Raw genomic sequence first — 24,547 nt, forward strand, 5'->3', positions numbered from 1 at the left:
CCATCACACTTTACAGACTTGCTTCTATTTGATTTCATGACACAAAAATGCCACCAACATTATCAGCCTCTCTGAGCACATCTGAGCAGCGTCTGCTACTCGTCACCATTTGTACTCATTGTCTTCAGGGTCCTGGTTAGGACAGAAGTCTTTGTCTGGAGGTGGTTTCCCAGATTATGTTTTTGTGACAGCCAAACAAAAGCCTACGAGATAACTATTTCTTCTTGCTGTACATATCAGTGCTTTGTGTGCAACCCCCCTTAAGGAAATACTTGTAAACGGTTTACTCAAACAGAGTTCGGGGGGGGGGCTGTGTGGATGTGGGAGGGGAGGTGTGGGTCAAGCCGTCACATATCTGTGAAATAATCCTCAATCGTTCAAACTGAATTTGCTCTTTATCTCCTGCAGCAGTTATCTCTCAGAGCACAGACGTACGGTGGATGTGTTTATGGACCTCCCACTGATCAGAGTGTGGTTCTTGGCGAGCGGTGATTGGCTGGTCTGTATGTCAGCAGTGGGCGCGAGCGTACACCTCGGTCAGAGCCGAGCGCAGAGATAAATCCATCGGGCTACAACTGCAGCAACTGAAAGTCTGGGTTTACGCAGCGACACCGGCAGCAGGATGGGCTCCAGCAGCTCCAGCAGGAACAAAATCCCCAACGCCCAGGAGCTCATGCACCAAACCGGATGTGAGTGTTTCCTGCTTTGAAGCATCTGAAGCAAGTTTGAGGAAAACTAGAGAGGAGAGAACAGACGAGCCTGGGATAAAGTTTACAGCAGTCAAAAGTCTTTAATATCTCAGGTTTTTACAACATGTATGTACAAGCACACATCGACAGGCAGCTGGGAGACATTAAACACAGCTGACCGAGGCAGGTTTCCAGCTGTGATCAGCCTGTAATTACAAGCACAGAATCTTATAGACTCAGATTTTATTCATAACTGAACATAAAAACATAAATGTTGAAACTGTGAACATGAACCATGGTGATAAAAATATGAGCTCCTTGTGAACATGATGCAGCGACACGTCTGTAAAAGTAGGACAGGTCCATGTTTGCGCTCTAACACCAGTCTGATGGAGGATTCCAGCTGCTCAGCAGTCCTGGCTCTGCTTCGTCCTCTTGCTGCTTTCATGATGCTCCAGATGTTGTCAGCTGGTCAGAGGTCTGGACTGCAGGCTCCTCTGCTCCTCTGAAGCCGTGAGGCTGTTATAGAAGCAGTCTGCGGTTCATCCGGCTCAAACACAAAGGCCTTCCTGAGAAACATCTGCATGGAGCAGATGTTGCTCTAACAACACTTTACACCTTTCAGCGCTTATGGAGCCTTTCCAGATGTGCCAGCTGACGCCCACGTACCTGAGTCCTGTCGCTGTCCTCGTCCATGCCTTTGTGTACCATCTTCTGAGCAGGATAATGCATCATGTCATAAATTCAAATCATCTCAAACTTGAACATCACGCTGAAGTACCAGCGAGGTGTACCCCTAACAACGAGCTGAACTTCAGGATGTGAACATTTTTCTTCTTTTAACCGTAAATTTAAGAAGACAATCGTTTCAGAGGCTCTAAAGGTGCTGATGGTAAAATCTGCAGCTTCATTAAAAGCTCAGCGGGGTTACGATTCACCTGCCCAGTTGAAGCTCTCTCCAAAGTGCTGAATTCAGACCAGTATTTACTGTAATGTTAAATGTGTGAGCATGTGTGCCATACACCTCATACATATATTACACACTTAAATGTCTCTACACAGTCTGTTTGTTTGAACCACAAAATCAGTCATTAAATGTCAGAGTTTGGCTCAATGTCAATGCTGGGTGTGTGCGTGTACTCGTATTTCTCCCATCGTGGGGTCTTGATTTCTTTATTGGGAAAACCCCAAAACAGTTATTGTCAATAGGAAATGTGTGTGTGTGTGGGGGGGGGGGGGGGGGGGGGGACTCAACATCACTTTCAGCTTTCATGTGAGACTGTAACGGCGACGGTGTGAGTTGTTGCTGTGTCCCGTGGGTGAGCTCATCGTCGGCTGTTTGTGTGCGTTTCCGTGGCAACACCCTGAACTGTCCTCGCTGATAAGGACACTGTGGGCAGATAAACACGACTGTGCTCGATGGCTGATTAAGCCCAGATGAAACATTAGTTTTTCGTAATAAGAAATATAATTACATATAATTATTCTTTCTTTTACTTTGGGACCATAAGCTATTCGTTTTTGATCCTTTCTTTTTGGTTTCCTTTATTTGAATTTCTTCTCCTTTAATTTTGATGTCACAGGATTTCTGCTCCAACCTGTTCGACCCATTTGAGCGATTACATAATATATTTAATATATGCACACCCTGGATACTGCAAACAAACCTCTGGTGTATTTGAGGTATCGACATACAGCAAGTATTTGCAAAGACTGACTGAGCTGTTAATGTTTACTCTGAGTAAAGAACAAATCGTGTCTGTTTCAGTCTCGTCTGCTCATCTCCTCCGTCTGCACGACAGGTTTGAGAGTCTGGACAGAGACAACAGAGGATACCTCAGGTGTGTGGACGCACTGCTCACAATCATCATCCAGCTTAATAACAATGATGTTTTTATAGGGTTTGTTTGTTTCCCCAAAACACATCCCAGAATGAAATAAGCCTGAAGATGAGTTTATTTAGTTTTATCCGTCTGCTGCAGCAGCGCTCCCCCCAATCTCACAGTCACGGGAAAACATGAAGAAACAGTCATTCAAGATACTTCAAACACTTAACTCGAAACAACACAAAACAAAACAACTTTGCAAAGTTCCCAAAGATGTTTCTAGACAACCTGCCGAAACGCTGTGTGACCTGGTCAAAGACCAGACATAAACTTCATCAGGTCACTCTGAGAAACAGGAAGCTGGAGGACTAGACTCTGATCCAAACCAGTTCAACACCTTCATCTTCAGGATCTCTTTCCCTGATGTGTCCAAACATCAGCGGTCACACAAAGTGTCAACAGGATGAATTCAGAGTCACTGTTGTGACTGTGTCAGGTAACTCTGTAATGTCTGCTGGCTCCAAAGCCTGAACGCCAACCCGTTTGGGATGAAGACAGAGTTATACTTTCATTTCATTTTGGCTTTTTGTTCAGCTTCAGGTTTTTCCAGAGCAGTTTTTTCCTTTCAGTTTAGATTTCATTGTTTCAAAATGTTTACTTTTAGTTTTTAGTGTTATTAATGTTAGTTTTAGTCTTTTTAAGTAATAATGTAATGAGGGCATACGTGAGAGGCATGATTTAGGAAAATCGGTCCAGAAAATATAAAACTATACAACCTTTGGAAAGCAGCGACTCACAGTCCTGAGGACATTCAGCGTCCGTCAAAGTCTCATCACACAAACAGTGATAGCATTTAATCAAAGTCTAAAACTTCTTCTCTATCAGAAGTTTCGTTTCTAAGTTCATGAAATCCTTTCAGGAAGTGTGTTTACGTCTAAAATGTTTTTTCACATCTAGTTTTGCTCTTTAGTTAAGTTTGAGTTAACTATAATAACCCTGCTTTAATATGACCGCTCTTAAACATCATGCAGGCTGAAAGTGAAACCTTTGCAGAAAAACAAAGAGGTCGTGTTTCTTTATAAAAATCTAAAGATTTAAAACAAAGCCTGTGAGACTCTGAGGGACGTCAGTGTCCCAGAGCCTCTGACTGTCTGTCTCCTTCTGTGTCGCAGCCCTGACGACTTTGAAGTGCTCGGAGGTTTGGCCATGAACCCCATCGGAGGCAGAATCATAGAAGCCTTTTTCTCCTCGGGGTACGACAGCCTGCTGTTATCACAGGAATCACTTGTTTCTGCACTGACAGAGCAAGGACTGTCACATCAACTCATTTGAGTTGCAGAGGTCTAGACTCAGGCACTGGTCAGGTGACACTGTGAAGGGTAAACAGGAAGTATTTCTCTCCAGACAGGATACCGTGGACTTTTCCTCCTTTGTCCGGATTCTGGCTCATTTCCGTCCAACTGACAGAAACCGAAACAAAGAAGGAACACAGCAAGAGCTCCCCAGCAGCAGGACCAGGAAGCTCAAATGTGAGTCCAGGTCACTTTGTTCTGTCTTTTATTTTATCTTTGCGTACAATAAAGAAAATAATGTAGAAGCTGCTCAGTTGCCTTTCAGCTGTACGATCTGGACCGAGATGGGAAGATTTCCAGAGAGGAGCTTCTTCAGGTCTGTGTCCACTTCTTTGAGAGTTTTCATTTCTTTCATCGCTGACAAGTTCATAGTTCCTTCCCATGCACAGAGACTCTCCTGTGCAGTCTGTCTTTGGTGTGTGGGGCTGTCAGTCAGGTCTTCATTGTTTGCACAAATTACACACCTGCAACCAGGACGCAGGAGCTCATACTCACATTTGGCTAAGATCAGGGGTTTTTGCATGGCTGCAGAATGGAGGGAAGTGAGAGAAGAATTTTTATTTAGCTGAAAGAAAACATTACCGAGCCCCTCCTACAGTATAAAGCTAGCCCACTGGGGTGATTATTATTTTAGAAAAGAAGAAGTAGCAGGTACTTTGGCTGATCCCTTATTTCCGAATCAGAAAAATAATCGTGTGTCATCTGCATAGAAGGGTCCACCGCTCACATGTTCTTTAGTTCTGCAGAAAAACGGGTCTCAGAGAGGATTTCGATCAGCATCGTTGGTACATTATTAATACTTGTGTCCTGCGTCCTTCAGGTTCTGCGGGCGATGCTGGGGCTGCAGGTGACGGAGGAGCAGCTGCAGAGCATAGCTGAGCGAGCCATTCAGGAGGCCGACCTCGACAAAGATGATGCCATCTCCTTTGACGAGTTCAAAAAGGTGAGACTCTTACCTGCTTCATGCTGCATCTGATCAAAAATCTGGGCTCTAATTCACACAAATACAATAATAAATTTATAAAATATACTGTGTGTGGTGGCTCAAACACCTCTCAAAGCTCACACATGATTTAGGACCAGAATTTATTTCTGTCTGAGAAACAGAAGAAGAAGAAGAAGGAGGAGGAGGAGGAGGAGGAGGAGGAGGAGGAGGGACTTTCTTCAAATCAAATTTATTTAAAAAATTATTGTTGTGTTCATTTGTTTTTCAGTCACTGGAGAAAATGGACATTGATACCAAGATGAGCGTCAGCTTCCTGAAATAAAGACACAACCTGCTAAGAATTGACGTCAGCACAAAGATCCCAGCAGGAAACATCTGCAGGTTGAGATCAGCTCTCAAACCAAACTGGAGATCTGGTGGATAGACTGATGTTACTGCTGTGCACGCTGGGCTGCAGCTGGATTTGTAGTGTTCATCAGCGTTCCCGTGAGCCAGCACGCACACAAGCAGCACAGTGCAGTCACGCACCTGAACACACCTGCGACATGTTAACAGTCTTAAAAAGGGAAATAATAAAGTTTTATTCAAACCTTTTAATGGATCGTTTTATTTAACGTTTAATTAATGTCTGTTCATCAGTGATGTCATGAATCTAAAGGCTGAATTTGTCAGTAGGTTTCTAGCTTTGTGTGCATTAATAAACATCTTTATTCTCTCAGTTTCATTTCACCACACGTGTTTCTTTCTCTGCAACGTCACATTTGGAAACTGCACACAGATCTGTCAGCATGATTAGTTAGATGATAACCTTTCCTCTCTTTAATATCCTAAAAAAGGTAAACTGAAGTTAACTCTAGAAAAGTAATAATGTGAAATTAATTCAAACATACAGGTAAATGTGATTAATAAAAGTCAAATGTAAATGAATAAATAAATTGATCTGTTGTGAAGTTCTGAGAGCGATTCCCTGTGGCGCCCTCTCTTGGACACACTTGGTACTGCTTGGCCACACAGCTTCAGGAGACCTTTTATTTGCAGTGTGATTCTGAGGCGATTCCATGTTTCAGAAAACAGCACGAGCCTAACAAAGGACGGTGGAGGTCGGTCGGTTCAGACGTAAGCCTTGGAGCCGCTGGCGTCTGAGGCCGGAGCTGCTCTGTAGATGCTCCGACCGGTGGTGGAGTAGTAAGAAAACTGCCTGCAGGGGAGCAGATGAAGGTTAGAGGGCGGAGCAACAGCGATGTACATGAAACAGATTCGCTCACCAACTTTTTACATACTTTATATAATCAGATTTGTGGTCGTCAGCTCGTCTGTTACCTAAAGTGCTCTCACCTGCACAAAAGCTTCACTAATATGCAAAACCGTCAGTTACTCAACACTCTTTGCAGCGTTTCATTTTCTTTCTTTTTCATTCTTCTTTATGACAACGTCTGTACAATGAATCCTGCAGTTCCTCTAACGTCCACCAGAGGCTTCAGCAGGGAGTCCCATAGACTCCCGTGTTAAAATGACCAACTTTACTTTAGAAATGAGCATCTTTACAAACTTAGAAGTCATTACTGAGCATTAAATAAGGAGACGGTGATGGGTGTGTATGTTTACCGAGCAGGTGGGCTGGAGGGAGTAGTCTTACTGGAGCAGCAAAGCATAGATCCTCCCAGTATGGCCAGACCAGCGGCTGCCCAGCCCAGATACAGACCAGTACCCAGCTCGAACCTGCAGCACAAACTCTAAAGATTCAGCAGCAGGAACACACACACACACACACACACACACACACACACACACACACACACACACTGCTGCTCACCGGACTCCTCCGTAGAGCGGGTCGTAGAAGTCGTTGATGACTCTGGCAGCGTACCAGGACACGGCGATCAGAGTGAAGAGACCTGAAGAAAAACACAGAAGCTCAGGATTCAGTTTCCAGCTGCTCGAGCTCCGGTGTCTCCACAGATCCCAGAACTCTGCAAAAGCCTCGTTTTAATCTGAATATTTTTTAGATGTTTGTTTTCAGTTAAATGAGGAATAAAGATGATTCCATCCTGAATACTGATGTGCACATGCAGCGATATCTGTTCTCTAAATATCACCTTTTCTTCTTCCACAAAGAAACACTCCCAGTGAAGTTCTGATCATAGCACAAACACAGACTGTATGTCGTCATCATTTACATGTTCTGTCTACGTCGACATTTCCTGTACGACAGCCATAATTTGAAACAAGTGAAATTGCAGCTTCCAGTTTGTGCAGGTTGAACTGCAGGAAGGAGAAACAAAACGAAAACGCTGCTTTTTTACAGGTTTGGGGTTTGTTTCTGCTCCAGTCCCGGAGCCTCGTACCCGACAGGATGAAGAGGATCCCTCCGCTCAGGACGATCTTGGCTTTGACCTGCTCGGGCGTTCTGCCGAGTTTGGTGCATTTGAGTCCCAGCACGGAGACGACGATGGAGGTCAGACCGAAGAGCAGGGACAGGATCATCAGAGCCCTGCAGGTCTGCAGGTGAGCTGCAAAGCATCATTACAGGTAAATGAACATCTTCCTCGTCGCACAGCTTTACAGTTTTTGCAGATGTATTTTTCCCTTTTTATAAACCCAGTTTATCTTGTGGGAACAAGCCATCATCTAGTTCCCACAACATTAAGCAACATTGTCCTCATGGGACTCATTAAAGTTCATGAACAAGCTGTTACTTTGTTTGGGCAGCAAAAGATAAGAACTCGCTATAACTAAGATATCTGACCTCTCTTATTTCTGTCTCAGCTCTCAGGCAGAAACAGAGATGAGTTTTTTTCCAAAACTAATGCTCTCATCAATGAATGAAAAATAATTGTCCTTGCTGTGGACCTTTTCCTGCGCTCCGACTGAGCCGTCATCATAACTCCATAATAGCTGCTGATGATTACGAAGCAGCCGTTCTCACCCGACAGTCCCAGCACCGTCTTGAACTTGCTGCACTGGATGGACCCCATCGAGGTGGCAGCACAGCTCATCCACAGGCCCTCGAACTGCCACTGGCTGGTGGTAACCGACTCCGACTGACTCCTCATCTTCCACACCTGGTTGGAGGTACAGCTGGACTGCAGACACCAGGACACCACGCCCAGAAACAGACCCACAATCTGCAGGCCCACCGCCATTCTGCTCAGCGTCTCCGCACACACCTGGAACACCTGGAACACCTGGAAACAGATGATTTTGAAGAAGGAGGAGGCACGAGCTGTGGAGTTTGTGGAGTTCCTCAGGGCTCTGCTCTCGGGCCGTGTGACATCTGACACCTCCATGAAGTATCAGTGACTGAAATTAAGCTGAATTTAAGCTCACCAATCAACGTAGTATTAAATGTTGTGTTTAATCTTATTTTTTACTTCTTCAAGAACTCAGATAATATTCTGAGCTGATACTAAAGATATATGTGTATTTTTTCTATTTTCGTTAACAGAACATAACACAGGAAAACAGCACTCGGATCAGTGACGTGGACCAAAGTCCAAAGAGCAGCTTTGACTTCTGTGTTTACAGAGTTTACTCTGAGCTGCCTGCAGCACAGAGAGTAAATCACCGCTGATGGACGTGGTGCACGAGCTCACTGTGGGAAGATCCCAGCCAGTTTGTAAAACACAAACTCAAATGCAGGCGGTCGACTCAAAGTCAACTACGACATCTCGGTGTGACTCCAAACACGTGTAACAGGATTTCATCAGTGATTATAGTAAAAGTATCACTGTTGGGACACTCGCTGGCCACTTTATTATGTACAGCCTGCTAGTACAGGTCGGACACATTTTTCCTTCAGAACTGTTCTCGCTCTTCGTGTCTCAGATTCAACGAGGTGCTGGAAACATTCCTCGGGGATTTTACATCCACGATGTGAATCTCCCATTTCCCACACCCCAAAGGTGCTCTGCTGGATTGGGATGTGGTGACTGTAGAGGCCATTTGAGCTAAAGAAACTAATTTCAGGGAGATGAACAAAGAGGACGTATCCGTCCCAGCAGAGTGTGCATCCACACTATCGTGTTTCATTTGAAAATAGGAACTATCTGCCACAGAGGAGACATGGAGCTCAGTTTCACCCGTACAGATCTGTCGAAACGCACACGTCACCTGAGCCAGTTGTTAAAGGCTAAAGTGCAGCTAAAGGTTTGACGGCTGGAGTCTGATGGATCGGTTCTTACCGTCGGCACAGGTTTGGAGGTTGCAGAAAGGCCTTCTCCAGGGTTTGTGTCTCTGCAGGCGTCGCTCAGGTTGTGTCTGCGATGTGAAGCGCGGCGGTTTGAAGCGGGTCTGATCTTCTGAGGTCTGCTGCTGTTCAGGGTCGATGAACTCTGGGAAAGGCCAAACCGTCTCTAAACACACATCAGTATCGACATTCAGGAATCCCAGAGTTTCACCCCCCACCGTTTGTGATGAGCTGGTTTCAGCCGTCAAAGATAAAGCCCTGCTTCCATGCAGGGGTGGGACAAAATATAAGAAGGAAACCTGTGGTTTAAAAGTCCTTCAGAGCCTTTTTGATAAACTGAAAACAGCAGGTTTCCTATCCTGCTGCAGCAGCTCTTCTCTCTGTAAGGCTTTGACATACAAGAGGACCAACAACAGGTGATCTTTTATCTGGGAAGTCCGTCCTTGTTTTAGTAAGACGACTGCAAACAAGCTGCGGTGATTTTAACGGCAAATGTTCCCTCAGGAACCGGAGGGTTCGCACACCTCGCACCTCCTTCGTTTGAAAAGCTCCAGATGTTTTCAGCTGCTGACAGATGTGAAGTTTAATACTCCGATTCTCTGGATGTGGGAATATGTTGTTTGTATGAAATAAGAACCTCTGTGCTGCTCTAAATCCCTCACAGATCATTCAGCATCACCGAGGTCTCACAGATGTGCACACTCATGTCTGATCTCAGTTGTGAATCAGTTAAAAGGTTTGAACGAGTGCATTTTATTAAAGAGACATTGAAACAGTGCGAGTCTCTGAGCGAGGGTCGGCCTTTTCTTTAGTTTGAGGTGTGCAGTGTTCATATCTGTCTCGTTCATCGATTTCAAAAACCAAAATACTGTGTCAGAAGCTCTGGTGTGCTGCGCTTCAGCTGCTCTCCTCTCTGCGTGGTTGGTTTGTAACAAAGAATGAGTGTGAAGCTCTGCCGTCATTATCAGACCGCTGCCACACGACTGTGGGAACAGGTCCCTACAGCTGAACAAAGACTGCATCAAGACAACGGCTATGAAGGAGCTGTTAGTATTTTGTTTACTTGTTGATGTTGGTGCTGCATTGTTTTTGGTCCCTTTGTTTTAAACTTTGAATAAATTTCAGAAAATCAGGTTTTGATCAGTTTATTTTTCCACAACACAAATATCATCGAGTCTATTTTAAGAAAGTTAAACCCACGAGCATCACAGGGCTTTATTAAAGCTGTGAGCCAATCGCAGCAGGCGTATGGCGCTCTCCGTGACGACCCTTCAGATCGCGCTCTGACACCATCAGTCTGATCTGTTGGTGGACTTCAGCCTGTTTGGCAAACACGGTGTTTGTTCAGTCGTCCGGTTCGTTCTGCAGCAGCAGCCAGACTCTAGTTTCAGACACGGCGTCCTGATGGGGTTTGAAGTTTCACCTGAGGCAGGTGGAGCTCTTTAAGAATCCCTCAGCTGTCTTTTTAAGTCTTTTACAGATTTTTGAGGCAAAAAGTCCCTCTGACTGGTTCTGTCTGGGCTGTTTGTCACACGATCAGCCGACAGGTCGTTGCTGTAAACCTCTGTGCCGCGTTTGTCTTTGTCTCTGATCAAACTGTAAACAAAAGCAGGCGAGGAGACAACAATGGAATCGTTCATGTTTTATAAATACAAGTACGAGTCTTTACTTCGACTCCGGCCTGTGCCCGGGCTCCGTGATTCTCTCTGTACATTTTATACAGCTTTACATGTTACGTTAGTATTTTATTTCCTTCATTCTCTGCGTTTCAGCGTCCTAAATGGCGCCTCCTCGGTCCCCTCCGCCGCCGCCTTCTCCTCCTCCCGGTCCCCTTCGAGTTCTGAAGTCGTGCCAAAGTTTGACGAAAGGTTCTCGGTTCTTCCAGATCAACTCGTGGCCGAACAGAACGTACCAGCTGAGGAGAGAAGAACAAGTCTGATTAAAAACACGTCACCGCAACGTCGTCACAAAACAGAATAAATCAGTTTTCCAAATATCTCAACGTCCAAAACACGTCAGCGAGGAGGCCCTGGTCCCACTGCACCTCCTCGGCGGGCTCCCTTTCTACAGCTCGTGTCTACAGTCTCGCTCTTTTCTTCACTCAGGAACACAAACAGGAAATCGACAGCTTTGTCTTCACACTTCCGCTTCTACCTATTAACCATCTGATCCAGAGAGGTCAAACATAAGTCCCAGGGACCAGAATCGGCCCGGAAAAGACTGCAGTCTGGCCCACCGGATGGCTCTGGAAAATGTCAAGGAAGCCATAAATTTTGTACTTTTAACTGTATTTTCACATTTTACAGCTGTTCCTATGGATACAGACGTCGCCCACGGCCACTCACACTAAACCAACGTGATTAAGTAATTAAGTTCAACAATTAAGTGACAGAAAAGCTGTTTTTTTCCACCATCTAATATAGAAAATTACTGTAAGAAGGTAAAAAAAAAAACTTCTCCGTGAATTAACAAAGAAAATTAAAAATGAACCTTTATAAATAAAAAATCGACTAACTTGCTAACTTACATTCCAAACATGGCTCCTCCTAAATGAGCAGCATGGTCGAAAAACCTCCATCCAAGCACCAGGCCTGCGGTATCCATGGCAACAATGGCCTTGAGAGCCTGCAGACAGACACGGAAACAGAGCGCGAGTTCAGTCAGGCCAAAGCCAGCAGCAGGAGCTGAAGCTCAGGTGGGCTGATGCAGAAGATGAAAAAGAGATCTCTGTCCAGGTAGACTGGGCGAGGAGAGGGGTGGGCGGGGTCTTACGTTGCCAGCGGTGAAGGTGAACATGGGGAGGAAGATGATGGCCAGTTTGGCTTCAGGTATTTTGGTACAAACAGCAGCGAGGACGGTCATGATGGCGCCAGACTGAAAACAGAAACAGGAACTTCAGGCTGTTTATTTATTGAGAACATTTACAGACGTCCACCAAAGAAAATCGCTCAAAAGAATCACATCAGTGTGTTCGCACTGACCTCCTAAAATCTACACGTCCTCTAAAATAAAACCATAAAACAGACGTGACTCTGAGCGAGGTAGTTTGGCCTGTGAAGCAGTCACTCACCGCTCCGAGAGACGGGCCGAACCTCCCCGTGGCCATCTTGCACACATAACTGACAAACGTAGAAATAACACCTGAAAACGGAAGAAATAAAATCAACGTCACACTCATAAACACAGATAATCTCAGAGATTACACCACAGTGAAAAGCACCTGCCGACAGGTACACGGCCATGAACTGCTCCCGGCCCAGCATGGAGACGGCGCTGGTGGAGAAGCTCCAGAGGACGTACATGTTGGCCGCCATGTGGAAGAACGAGAAGTGACTGAAGGCGGAGAGAATCATGGGAGAGCACAGAGTCCCTGCGGGGCAACAACAAACAGCCACAGTTACAGAGGCTCAATCGGAGACCCTGAACGAATCGTGGCGGTGGTGGCGAGACTCACTGGAGGCCGGATTGGCGGTGAAGTATCTGATCATGAAGCGCTGCAGAGACGGCACTCTCCAGCAGCAGAACACGATGGCGTTAGCAGCAATGATCCCTGGGAAAAAAGAAATTCAATCCAGCAACCCCCATGTGAAAGTTCAGCGCTTTGCTCGTAAGCACTGACTCACCTGTTACCGTCCTCTGGCCCTCGCTCAGGCTGTTCCACCATTGGTTGATCTGAAACACAGACAGCCAATTAAGACTCAGATCAAAGTGTGGGCGGAGCCCGGTTACAGGTGATGACGTCGAACCCTCACCTCTTTGCGGATGTCTCCTCGTTTCTGAGGTCGCACCTTCTCCAGCCAATCGGCTCGCAGCTCGTCAAAGTAGCTCTGCACTCGAGACTTGAGGGACTCGTACTGCCAGATGGCCGCCGAGCCGAAGGAGCAGCCTGTAAACTGACATGGAGTCAACACCTGTCCGTGACATCATCAGTGGCGTCATCGCCACCGAAACAACATCACCTACCCCGATGGTAAAGACGAGCGGCCTGACGAGCCGGCCGAAGGCGCGTGGGGGACTGGGTGGAGCTTGATGGTCCCAGTGAGGAGCGGGGGTCCGGCGCTGTGCCGCGGCTTCAGAGGATTCGCTGTGGGCGGGGCCCAACTCCTCTTCCACCTTCTTGGACTCGGGTTTCCTTGCAGCTTTCCTGAAGCCGCATCTCTGCTGGAAGCTTTGAGGCCACCTGGTGGACAGACGAGGAATCACAACTGTGAGAAAAAAGTTCTCTTTAATGAAGCGCCAGCATCCTCCCGCCACGACCACAGACAGGAAGCACAACAACAAAAAATGTTGTTTCCTGTCAAAAGGCAAAAATAATTAAATGAAAAAATCATTAATAAATAACCAAAGGAACAAAGTTGTATCGAAGAATCTAGATTTATTACTGACGCTCCACACACACAGGAAAGGCAATGGTAATTTCTGGAGATTTGATTGGTCAGTAGGTGGTGAGCAGGTTGTGTTCACAGCACAAGTTACCATGGTGAACTCCTGCTTCGCAGTACAGACTTCTGCCAAGGACCCGACTCAATTCATCTTCCTGTGATTAGATAAAACCTTCCCGCTGAGAGTGGGTGCGCTTTCTTTTTATCATGACTGCAAATGCACCAGTGTGTCAGAGTATAAACATCCTGCCAACCTTTTAATTATCTAAGGATTAGCTGCTGTCTCCTTTTACCAGCCGGCCTCAGACTGAGCAACAATCCCAAAAACATTTTTACCACAAACGTCTGGTTTTATGTCACTGAATCCATTTAGTAACTTTTGGTCACTGGAAGGGTCCGAGTGGACTGCTTGTCGATTATAAATAAAGCAGCACAGGTCAGCTGGCCACAGGAGATTAACCCCTGGGTTTTAGGGCACCTACGGAAGCAGCGTCCCTCTGCACTGAGCCGGAGGGAGGACCTGAAAGAGCTTCGGAAGAACTGCATGTAATGGGCGTGTATGTAAGGGGGCACACTGGGGTGTTTAAATAGGACAAACAGCTTTACATCACCGGATAATTAGATAAACACACAAACACACTCAGGCAGCTCCCCGCTTGTTAGCAGCGGCTAACGTTAACCTGCTAACAGCCCGTTGATTCTAAACTGTCCTTGAAGCTAACGGAGCTAACTCCGGCAGCAAGGATCTGTCTGTTTGTAACCCGGGACGGGCTGCTCGCCACCGCCTGTGGGGACTGACCTGCCACCCCTCACGGAGCTCCGTAAGCCTTCATCTCCGGTCAGTCTGAGCAGGACGGAGCAGCTCCTCCACGCCATATTGGATCCCGGTGACCCCGACAGGTCGGCCGAAGGGCCGCCTAGCAGTTGTTCATTTCCGGGTCACCAAGGAGCTCCGGCACCGTCAGCGACGCCCGCAGGACAGAGGCGGATACTGCACACAATTGAATCAACAAAATAAAATCCTCAACACGAAGCACAACATCCGCCTGTGACCTTCAAAGTAAAACGCTGCCAAAGTCAATACAACGAAATTTGATATTTATTTTCAGAGTGAAACACAAAAAATGCAAATGAGTGTCAGAGGAATAATGAAAAAGTGTTCTGGTACTAATTTTTAAGAACAAGGTATGAAGATGAAGATATGAGAAAGAGTGGTTGAGAAGAAGAGAAATGGCGATCACTGAGGTGCAGTGTACTTTAAGAGTGTTGATGGAGAAGTATAGAGAAGGTCAGAAGGTGATGAACTGTGGATCTTTGTGGTCTTTGTGGATCTACAGAAAGTATGTGATGAGAGTATGGAGCAGGTGGATGAGACTGTAGAAGAGAAGAAGAATGAAAGTAAATAGAAGCAATGAGCAGGAGAAAGGTGGAAAGGTGAAGAGAAGTATTGAAGATAGATACCCGGGAGTCAACCACCCAAAGGAAGGGACAGTGCACAGGAGAGGTGGTAGAAGTAGAGATTGCAGGCAGGGTGGAGTGAAAGGAGACAAGTGTCTGATATGACCGATACTTACGACAGAAAAATAGCACCAAGAGTGAAAGAGAAGGTTCAAAAGATGATAGTGAGACCTGCTGTGATGCATGGTTTGGAGATGGATGTTGAAGGTGGAGCTGCCAGAAGGAAAACAGAAAAACCTCTGAGGTGATCCATGAATACAGTGGAAGACATGGGGTTGGTGTGACAGAGGAGGGTGCTGGGATAGGTGGGTGGGTGAGATGGAAGCAGATGGTGAACGCTGATAATAATATAATATAATATAATATAATATAATATAATATAATATAATATAATATAATATAATATAATTAGGGGGCATTTATTTTGAAAGCGCTGAGTGGCGGAAGCGGGGCAGGTTTCCGGTGCTTGTGTTCACTGTGGAGTGGCTCGGTTCGGTTCGGTCCGCGACAGAGGAGCAGCTGCAGCGTGGGCAGTGCAGAACCAGCGTGTGACCGCGGAGGAACCATGGCGGCCCCTGCTCTCTCCGGCCGGGCTGGCTCGTCGGGCAGCCTCGGGAACAGCCCCACCATGGCCGCCGGGAGGCTGCCGCACGGCGGCGGGCCCGAGCTGGACTTCAGGTCGGCGGCCCGCATGGAGGACCTGAACCGGCTCATCCAGGAGTTCAGCAAGCACGACCAGCGGGAGTACGACGACCAGCGGGCTCTGGAGATCCACACGGCCAAGGACTTCATCTTCTCCATGCTGGGTGAGGACACGCACGCACCCACGCGCACACACACACACACGCACACACCAGGCTGCGGTAAACATCCTCGGACTCCACCTGATTATTTCAGCTGGTGTGAGCGCGGAGCTGCAGGGGTGATCCAGATGTGCTGCAGAGGCTCAGGTGATGCACATCTGCTCCACCTGGACCGCATTAGGGATCGCATGCATCCTCTTAGCCTCTCTTCTTCTCGTTTCTTGGTTTAAAACGAACATAAAAGTGTAGCTGAGCTTCTCCAGGTGCTGCACAAATACGGAAATACTAAACACAGACGACACTAACACCACCCTCAGTGCAAGGTGAAGCCCACTACAATCTCAGCCTCATCCACACCTTCAAATATATTAAAAAAAAACAAATCTTCACTAATATTAAACTTCCAGCTGTGAGGACTCCGACCAGCAGGTGTTTTTTCCGCACATAGCGCATCAGTGAGGAACAAATGTGCTCAAATATATTTAAAATTGTCAGATTAAATTCTGCCAAATTAGTTGTCCGAATTTCTTTTACAGCGAGAAATAAATCATCCGTTTTTTCCCCAAACATCACCCCGTGGGGCAAATGAAAAGATTCCAGTTCCTCTGATGTCCAGCAGAGGCAGCAGTGAGTCAGTCCCCATAGACTCCCATGTTAAAACTGTACAGCAGAAATAAACATGATTGCAGCCTGATACACAAATTGTTTGTCTCTGTGGATAATGTCCTCCTTCGTAACATCTGTACAGTAGAAGAAAGTTTTTAGGATTCACCTGGTTAAACTGTAATAAGGCTTAAAGTTTGTATGATTAGGGGCGTGGCCTCTTTGACTGATGGGTGGATGATGACACAGGTGGCTGTAGCTGCTAGCTGACTGCTCAGCTTCACCTGAACTGGACCTCTGGACCGTGTTTGTGCTGTTGGAGCCTTTTGGAACATTTTCAATGTGTCACGTGACCAATAACATGGCTGCTGTGAGGTTACTGTAGTAACAGCTCATCCACGAAGGCGGAGCTCCGGTCCTGCTAGGGGAAATTCTTGGATTTTAGCATGTAGGATTTCTGCGGCACAACCAGGAAACTGATTTGTTCTGTGCACATGTGTGGAAATTATTTTATTTTATTCCCAATATTGGTGCAGGATTTGGAAAAATGAACTGTGTGAGGGGACGACGCATCTGTTGACCTTTGTGTTGAGCACTCTCTTTGATTGGTTGGTGATTTCAGTGCATGTGTACAAGCTGGCGCGCCGCGCTGAGCTGATGTCAGATGATTTGCGTCAGCGTCCTCCGTCTCATTTTTCTGGCCTTCGTGCTTTGATTATCCTGCAGTTTGCTGTGTGTTTGCAGGTGGCTGAATAATTTAGTTGTGTTGCTTTGTGGTGCAGACGCACAACACTCCTTGTGTATGCGTGTTTAGTTCACATCACTCGTGCTAAATCTGACTCTCTTAGAGGAGCTCCTCAGCTTCTGCCGTGCTGAATATTGTCTCGATGGCCTGTATGAGGTCACTGCGGTCAGGTGCAGGGAGGAGCTGTGATTGGCTCATGCAGGTGCGTGCTCAGTGCTCATTTAAGGAGCTCTTGATTCTGATGGTGGAGCATTCACTTTCTGTATCGCTCGATGATGTTCGTTAGAACATGGGCACGAAAATCCAGATTAAAATCCAATGAATCGCTCCGCACAGTGTTTGTTTTTGTTTATTTATTCAAGAGTTTGTTTACAAACAGTTGACAGAGTTTGATAATAAAGACAATTATTTTCATTAGATATTTCTGTATACTCTGTTTGTATTAACATTTACTTTTTTTTATTAAATGATGATCTAATGTTTGACTTTGTTTCTCTGTAACATTTGAAGCGTTTGATCAGAAATAACATTTTACTTTATTACGTTGACCTTTGAATTTATTTGAATTGCTCTACAGCACATTTGTTGTGTTTAGCATTTTGAAGATATGCCAAGATATAAATGGTAAATATGTCTTCACATTTCACTTAGGAGAAAAAATGAACCTCACACAGCTTTAATATCTGACATAAATCAGGAATTACAAGGTTATAATTAAAATTTTGAAGGCGGTGGGGCCCTAACCTTTCAAAATAAAAGGCCACAAATCTGCTGAGAGGACTCAGCTCATCATAACTGAACCTGAGAGGAAGTGCGGAGGATGGAGTGCAGGAATGCGAGTTTGATAATGACGCTGGAGCGCCTCCAAGATCTGGATGTAAAAAGACTCTCTCACACACACACACACACACACACACACACACACACACACAGACTGAGACAAACACAAAGACAGAATCACACACACAAACTGCAGAAATGTCCATCTGACAGAGCCGCACACTCACTTTAGTGTTCATTTTCTCAGATGTACTGACAGTCTGCCAGCTCGCACACGGCGCCTCCTCACAGAAATAACAAGCGTTCCAAAATGTCCCGACAGGAAGCGGCGCTCCATCCTGTCTTCACAGCTCGCTCACTGTTTGCAGCTCACAGACAGACCAAAAGAAAGGCGATGAGGCGGTTTTATGCTCCAGATTTAATCAATCCAATCAATAAAAAAGGAAAATCAGTCAGGAATTATAAAGTGAGTGTGAGACGTTCATTCAAAGACAGTGTGTATTTGCAGGATCGTCTCTGTACCGAGGTAACGAGCAGCCCCCGAGCTGAGTTCATCTGATTTATTTGAAACTGTTTCTGAGAGACGGACTGCGTGCGTCCAAACAACCGCAGCGCAGGAATGCGGCCGACAGCCAGGAAGTGTGTGCGCCTCTTCTTTAAACTCAGCAGAGCGGAAAACTCGTCCAGGCCGGCCCGGCCCGACCGATGGGGCTGAACGCAGTGACCCGTCGGGGCTCACGCGGTCCGCTTCCAAACACGGCGAGCTTCAAAAAATAGACCTGACATGAAAGGAACTGGAAAACAGGAGGGCCAAACTGGACCCGATCCAGACTGAGCTGGACACAAACGAAGCAGACTTCGTTAAAAGCTCACCTTAACGTCAGCCTCGTCTGTGACAGCAAAAACCAGACTGGACGAATCAGCAGAGCCGCCGGTCAACGTTAAAGAATTAAATTACAGCAGGGAGAAGCTTTTAAATCGATGTTAGTCGAACTTTATCCAGATACGAATGAGTTGCTTCTGACGTCCATCTATCTTGTAAGCAGACGTGCCCGGACCTGCCCTCCTCGGCCACGACCTGCAGCTCATCTGGAGGAACGTTGCGTCGTTCCGCCAATCAGTCAAGAGATTGGATCTCTGCAGTGCATCCTGGGGGTTCCTCGGGGTCTCCTCCCAGGTCCACATTCCTGAGGTCAGCCACAGCCATCCTGGTCAGATACTGAACCCGCTCAGCTGGCTGTAAGACGAGTATCTCGAGGCCTAAATCCTGACCCCCGGTTACACTTGTGTGCACGATGTTATACCTCGGCTCCATAGGTTAGGAACGTGGTGGTGCTCATTTTTACACATAATCTTTATCTGTCCTCTGTTTCAGGAATGGTCCAGAAGTTGGACCAGAAGCTCCCCGTGGCCAACGAGTACCTCCTCCTGTCAGGAGGCGTTCGGGAGGGCGTGGTGGACATGGACCTGGACGAGCTGAGCGTCTACGCCCGCGGCACAGACTACGACATGGACTTCACCCTGCTGGTCCCTGCGCTCAAACTCCACGACCGCAACCAGCCAGTGACCCTGGACATGAGACACTCGGCGCTGGGCCACTCCTGGCTCAGCCTCCGCCTCTTCGACGAAGGAACCATCAACAAGTGGAAGGACTGCTGCACCATCGTCGACCACATCAACGGCACCACCAACTACTTCTTCTCCCCAACACTGGTGGCTGACTGGTTCTACCAGTCCATCTCCCTGGTGCTGCTGGAGGTGCAGAAGAAGCCGCAGAGAGGAATGCCAAGGGTGGAGAAGGTGGAGCGGAACGGCACCATCATCTCCGTCATCCTGGGCGTCGGGAGCAGCCGGATGCTCTACGACATCGTCCCCGTGGTGTCGTTTAAAGGGTGGCCGGCTGTCGCCCAGAGCTGGCTGATGGAGAATCACTTCTGGGATGGGAAGATCACCGAGGAGGAGGTGATCAGCGGCTTCTACCTCGTCCCCGCCTGCTCCCACAAAGGCCGCAAGGAGAACGAGTGGCGCCTGTCGTTCGCCCGCAGCGAGGTGCAGCTGAAGAAGTGCATCTCGTCCAGCCTGATGCAGGCGTACCAGGCCTGCAAAGCCATCATCATCAAGCTCTTGTCCCGCCCCAAAGCCATCAGCCCCTACCACCTCCGCAGCATCATGCTGTGGGCCTGCGACCGCCTCCCCGCCAACTACCTGGCGCAAGACGACTTCTCCGCCCACTTCCTCCTGGGCCTGATCGACGACCTGCAGCACTGCCTCGTCAACAAGATGTGCCCCAACTATTTCATCCCTCAGTGCAACATGCTGGAGCACCTGTCGGACGAGACGGCCATGCTGCACGCCCGCAAACTCTCCTCCGTGCGCTCCGACCCAGCCGAGCACCTGCGCACCACCATCGAGCACGCCAAGGCCGCCAACAGGCTGACGGTGGAACTGCAGTGGCGGGGCAGCACCAACAACCTGCCATCGCCGCAGTCCGACGCCGGCGGAGAGAACCAGCCCGACGACCGGCTGGCCAAGAAGCTTCAGCAGCTCGTCACGGAGAATCCGGGCAAATCCATCTCAGTCTTCATCAACCCGGACGACGTCACGCGGCCGCACTTCCGCATCGATGACAAGTTCTTCTGAGACTGACCACCTCCTCCTCCTCCTCCTCCCTCTCAGCCTTTCTCCTCCTCGCCTTGTCCCCACCTCCTCTGAAACTTTTTTTTTTTTTTTTTTTTATGTTTCTCTGCCACAGAGTGAAGTGAGGTGATCGTCTAGTCGTGTCTGCCACAATTTTTTTATTTTTTATTTTTCTATTCCCGTCCCCACCTCCTCCTCTTTCACTGTGTGCCCTGTGGTTTTTACCTGCTGAATGCCTTTTACAGACAGCTGCACAGCAGCAGGTTGTTTTACAAATGAAGGAAGAGATGGAAGTCCACCTTCGGCCGGCTCTGCTGCTCCAGTGTTCGTAGTTTGTAGTTCAATATAATTATCAGGGATCCTGGAAATGAGACGAGGCCACCAACTCCTGAAATCGTGACGTGTGTCTCACGCCGGACTCGCTGTCGTTTAAATTTGGCGCTGAAGCTCTGACGGCAGAAACGATGTGAAAGAGAGGAGCCCGGCTAAAATCAGCTGCTTTGATACGAATGTGGGAATTTCAGTGCTGGCGTGGCCAAAGCCTCAGTTTTTATTTCATTTTACTTTTCTGTCATATAGTGAAGAACAATCAAAGCATAAATAAATAAATCCTATTTCTGCAAAGACTCAGCATTTCCACTGTTCACCCGTGCTCTTCAGGCCTTCTGCAGTTCTCATGTTGGACACCAGCCGAATTCTGATCGATGGAGATCTGATCCTGAGCTTTTCAGTTTGTGGACTCCAGCTGTTCCACCTGCTCCTTAAAGACCAGACAAACTAAAACTCCTCAAAGACGAATTTCTCCCAACGATTTAGGAAGAATTCGGTGACAATCTGTTTGTTTTCCAGCACGATGAAGCTCCAAGTTACACGCCTCAGGTGATTACTGAGGCTCAGAGATCATCACATTCATATTTGGATCTGTGCATGGATCATTGATGAGGCAGGACTGCATTTGTCCAGCAGAGAACTGCAGGAGTCATGAAGGTCGGTCTAAATGCTGACCAGTGCAGAAAAACTGAAGCGAGCGTCAGCTGCTCTTCACCTCCACGCGCTCGTTCCTCGCGATGACACGAGTACGAGGTTTTCATAATTATGAGCAAGTTACTCAAAATATCTAATGACTCGTTTTCCAAACCAAACAGCAAGTTTTCGCAGCAGCTCGGCGTCGAGCATTTCAGAGCTCGCTGATCGGACGGCGGACGCTTTCAGGAGCTGCGGACAGCCTGAAGTCTCACATCGAGGAGCAAAAGCAGCAGAGCTCGGACGAAGGTGGATTTTGTCCCTCTGAGGAATGTCTTAGTCCCACCGCGGGACGACGATGATGGTACTAACGTCTTAGAAACTAACTGTAAACAGGAACAAAGTGACTGAACTCTGACGTGTGTGGGCAGAAGGAGGAACAGACTGACGATGGTTTGTCGACTACTTTTCGTCTGATTTTGCACAGAATGTAAAAAAAACAAACACCGCCGTGTTTCCTCTCGATGGCGGACGCCGTGTCCTCCTCACTGTCGAATGATGGTATATCATATCAGTTGATGGTGACACTTTACCGACGCGTGGTCGCAGTGCACGCTGTAGATGTTCTCATTAACCGGCAGAGCTGCAGTGATTGTGATTGGTCCAAAGATGCAGCTTCCCCTGATGGAGTCGGCTGAGCTGCCGGTTGGTGTTGCATCTCGTTCGCGCTCGCAGGCTCACGTTCTGACAGACGCCCTGGATCCCGTGTAGTTTGCAATGTTTTCCTCATTTCAGTTTGTTTTGATGAGCTTGAGCGTAGTCCAGAATCCTTCCAGACATTCCAGGGTCCAGATCCAGACGGATGGCGTAGCTCGTGGTCCTGATGGGGGCGTGGTGGGTTTTGGGCCTGTGCGTGTGAGCGAGGCGTAACAGTTTGGGACTTGAAGCTCGCAGCAGCGTTTCTGTTTACTGCTCAGGTTCATCTGCTGCACGGCGACCGCAGTCAGTAACGTGTCACTTCCGGCTCGATATCACCGGCCTCGCTCGCCACTTCCTCTTTCTCCATCTTGTTTGTTTTGATCACTATTTAATAAGCTTCACTGTAACTTAGTTTATTATTTCTAACCTGACCGATGTTTACTCCGCAGCTGCTTCTTAGTGTTTGGATGTCGAGGGTTCGACTCCCCTTCAGCGCCGCCAGCTCGCCACGTGATCGTCAGCCTTTCAGATCGCTCACAAAACATTGGGACCAAATCCCCATTGGGACTTTTTACACTCCAACTGTAGGTGGAGGTTTGGTGTGATGGAGCTCCAGGCTGGTTTCTGGCACAGTTACTGTGCAGTAAGCGAACGCTGTTTGGCTCCAGAAACCACTGATTATGTGGCGAGCCTCAGTTTGGAGCTCAGGCAGCTTGGCTGTGGGATGTGTCTAATGAGATGGTGCTGTGATGTCATTACCACCACCTCTACAAGGGTTTTTTTGAGGGGCACAAATCATCACAGATTTAGCCACATGACCATGAGACACTGTGGTGTCGTGTTTATATACAAGGAAAAGAAAAATGTGCTTCATCTCAGCTTCAGCCTCAGTGAAACCTAAATATTGATTACCGAGTCAGAGCCTGTGCTCAGCTCTGATTGGACAGCTGCAGTTACTGCAGTCAGCACTAATGCGAGCAGCTCACTACAGCTTAAAAACACTAAAGCAGATATTTTTGATCTCCTGACGTAAACGAGCATCGGCGACATCTGCCGCCTTCAGGATGCGACTGCGCGCCGGCGTGTTTGAGCCGCAGCTGGTTGTGCCGAAGGTGAGTCGTCCCAGGTTTGTTTGTTTTTTTGTCAAAGTCTGAAACATATCCAGGAAAATGCAAAAAACCAGAAAAAGAATCTGCAGACAATGCGATCTCCATATCCTCATCCTCAAGTGCAATTAGTGAACACAGAACAAGTACACACTTATACAAACGCACATATACGTCATGTAGCATTAAGACACTGAAGCAAGTTAAAGCTGAACGGTACACTGCTCTGCCGACCCCACAGACCCGCACTGACACTCCCACTCAGAGGTTTTTCACACCATCAAAGTGCCGCACCACGCTCTCCTGCTCGGTGGAAATGTAATCAGTGTGTTCTTCTGAGCTCCGTGACTTTTGACCTTACTGCTTTCTCTATTTGTTGAGAACCTTTTGACTGTGAGTTTTTATTTTTCTGTACCTCGCTGCTCTGCTTTGTTATGACGATGGATTTCTTTATGCAACGTAGACGTGGGTGGGTGTATCCCTTCAGATGGCAGCTCCTCCCCATCTGTGAAGGCTCTTCGCTGGATTTCACTATAAAGTCTTTTAAGCTGAATTTCTCTCTACGTCCTCAGTGAGTCTTTCTCAAATTTACATCTAAAGTTCTCAATAAAATGAAACCTTAGTTTACATTTCATGAAAGGAAAAACAGTTAATGAAGTTCTGCATCAACTTCAGTTCTTAATAAGTGTAACTGACATCTCGGTGTCATCAGCAAAGTAAATTAAACTGCAGAATATGAGCATCAAACCCTGTAAATCAGGCTGTCATCTGCACAGCGATCGATTCTGTTGAAGAGTGGCTGAGAAGAAAAACACCCCAGAAGTGAATCTGGGGCGGCGCCACTCAGATTACGATTGTCTGCAGTTTTAGGGAACAACAAGAAAATTCAAGATTTGGTCAACAAGGCCTCACGATTGAACCCTGGATTGTGCCACTTCAGTTGACTCATTAGCTCATGTGATTTGTTTTACAAAATTTGCATTGCACAGATTTATTTATCTCAATTATACTACAGTTAGAGACCAGAATAAAGACGGGAGGCCCCAGGATCAAACATCGAACCTGCTATTGGATTTGTGGTTGACATTTAAGTTAAACAGGGAGCTGTTTATTTATTAGTAAAGTTTGTTGGACCATAGAAGAAGAAGGAAATGTCTTCATCATCTGCGTAGTTCTCAGATATGAGAGCCCAGAACTAATTCTCAGGCTACGTCCACACGTACCCGGGTATTTTTGAAAGATTTTTCTATGCGTTTGCACCTTTCGTCCACATGTAAACGGCGTTTTCAGTCACTGAAAACGGAGATTTCTAAAAACTCCGGCCAGGGTGCAGATTTTTGAAAACTCGGTTTTTGCGTTTACGCGTGGACGA

The 24,547-nt window shown here is 47.2% G+C and overlaps 4 protein-coding genes across 5 annotated transcripts; 2 read left to right on the forward strand and 2 right to left on the reverse strand.

The window, feature by feature from the left end:
- Positions 1–408: 408 nt before the first annotated feature.
- Positions 409–5,531, forward strand: chp2 (calcineurin-like EF-hand protein 2). 2 transcript variants are annotated; one of them, XM_005929360.3, is made up of 7 exons: positions 420–689; positions 2,458–2,530; positions 3,688–3,768; positions 3,920–4,044; positions 4,122–4,183; positions 4,688–4,810; positions 5,082–5,531. In XM_005929360.3, exons 1-7 carry the CDS (start codon positions 623–625, stop codon positions 5,133–5,135), a joined length of 585 nt encoding a protein of 194 aa, XP_005929422.1. In that variant the 5' UTR covers positions 420–622; the 3' UTR covers positions 5,136–5,531. The 2 variants fall into 2 exon arrangements, with proteins under 2 accessions (XP_042079849.1, XP_005929422.1); XM_042223915.1 differs by lacking the exon at positions 3,688–3,768 and having other exon boundaries at positions 409–689.
- LOC102309415 (claudin-19) lies at positions 5,405–9,249 on the reverse strand. Its single transcript, XM_005929359.3, has 6 exons — positions 8,995–9,249; positions 7,740–7,998; positions 7,159–7,323; positions 6,627–6,708; positions 6,419–6,532; positions 5,405–6,011 (listed from the first exon to the last, which is right to left on the reverse strand). Exons 2-6 carry the CDS (start codon positions 7,954–7,956, stop codon positions 5,924–5,926), a joined length of 666 nt encoding a protein of 221 aa, XP_005929421.1. The 5' UTR covers positions 7,957–7,998; positions 8,995–9,249; the 3' UTR covers positions 5,405–5,923.
- Positions 9,250–10,626: 1,377 nt separating this feature from the next.
- Positions 10,627–14,385, reverse strand: LOC102310036 (presenilins-associated rhomboid-like protein, mitochondrial). Its single transcript, XM_005929361.3, has 10 exons — positions 14,181–14,385; positions 12,963–13,179; positions 12,752–12,892; positions 12,623–12,671; positions 12,454–12,549; positions 12,220–12,369; positions 12,070–12,140; positions 11,772–11,873; positions 11,527–11,624; positions 10,627–10,914 (listed from the first exon to the last, which is right to left on the reverse strand). Exons 1-10 carry the CDS (start codon positions 14,255–14,257, stop codon positions 10,776–10,778), a joined length of 1,140 nt encoding a protein of 379 aa, XP_005929423.1. The 5' UTR covers positions 14,258–14,385; the 3' UTR covers positions 10,627–10,775.
- A 900-nt stretch (positions 14,386–15,285) lies between these two features.
- On the forward strand, positions 15,286–24,547 carry LOC102310352 (protein MB21D2). Its single transcript, XM_005929362.2, has 2 exons — positions 15,286–15,645; positions 19,146–24,547. The coding sequence occupies exons 1-2, from the start codon at positions 15,405–15,407 to the stop codon at positions 20,408–20,410; spliced, it is 1,506 nt and encodes a 501-aa protein (XP_005929424.1). The 5' UTR covers positions 15,286–15,404; the 3' UTR covers positions 20,411–24,547.

This window comes from Haplochromis burtoni, unplaced genomic scaffold (assembly GCF_018398535.1).
Source record: "Haplochromis burtoni strain Fernald_Lab_line unplaced genomic scaffold, NCSU_Asbu1 Contig_123, whole genome shotgun sequence".
Taxonomy (NCBI): domain Eukaryota; kingdom Metazoa; phylum Chordata; class Actinopteri; order Cichliformes; family Cichlidae; genus Haplochromis; species Haplochromis burtoni.

Excerpts from the sequence above, each read along its gene's own strand:
- chp2 (XM_005929360.3), top strand. The coding sequence starts at position 623 with ATGGGCTCCAGCAGCTCCAGCAGGAACAAAATCCCCAACGCCCAGGAG. Across the intron at positions 690-2,457 it reads GCTCATGCACCAAACCGGAT|TCTCGTCTGCTCATCTCCTC; the intron begins GTGAGTGTTTCC and ends TGTCTGTTTCAG. Across the intron at positions 4,045-4,121 it reads CAGGACCAGGAAGCTCAAAT|TTGCCTTTCAGCTGTACGAT; the intron begins GTGAGTCCAGGT and ends GAAGCTGCTCAG.
- LOC102309415 (XM_005929359.3), bottom strand. The coding sequence starts at position 7,956 with ATGGCGGTGGGCCTGCAGATTGTGGGTCTGTTTCTGGGCGTGGTGTCC. Across the intron at positions 7,324-7,739 it reads GACGGTGCTGGGACTGTCGG|CTCACCTGCAGACCTGCAGG; the intron begins GTGAGAACGGCT and ends GATGCTTTGCAG. Across the intron at positions 6,533-6,626 it reads CCGCTCTACGGAGGAGTCCG|GTTCGAGCTGGGTACTGGTC; the intron begins GTGAGCAGCAGT and ends TTTGTGCTGCAG.
- LOC102310036 (XM_005929361.3), bottom strand. The coding sequence starts at position 14,257 with ATGGCGTGGAGGAGCTGCTCCGTCCTGCTCAGACTGACCGGAGATGAA. Across the intron at positions 12,893-12,962 it reads CGCTCGTCTTTACCATCGGG|TTTACAGGCTGCTCCTTCGG; the intron begins GTAGGTGATGTT and ends ACTCCATGTCAG. Across the intron at positions 11,625-11,771 it reads TCACCTTCACCGCTGGCAAC|GCTCTCAAGGCCATTGTTGC; the intron begins GTAAGACCCCGC and ends GTCTGTCTGCAG.
- LOC102310352 (XM_005929362.2), top strand. The coding sequence starts at position 15,405 with ATGGCGGCCCCTGCTCTCTCCGGCCGGGCTGGCTCGTCGGGCAGCCTC. Across the intron at positions 15,646-19,145 it reads CTTCATCTTCTCCATGCTGG|GAATGGTCCAGAAGTTGGAC; the intron begins GTGAGGACACGC and ends CCTCTGTTTCAG.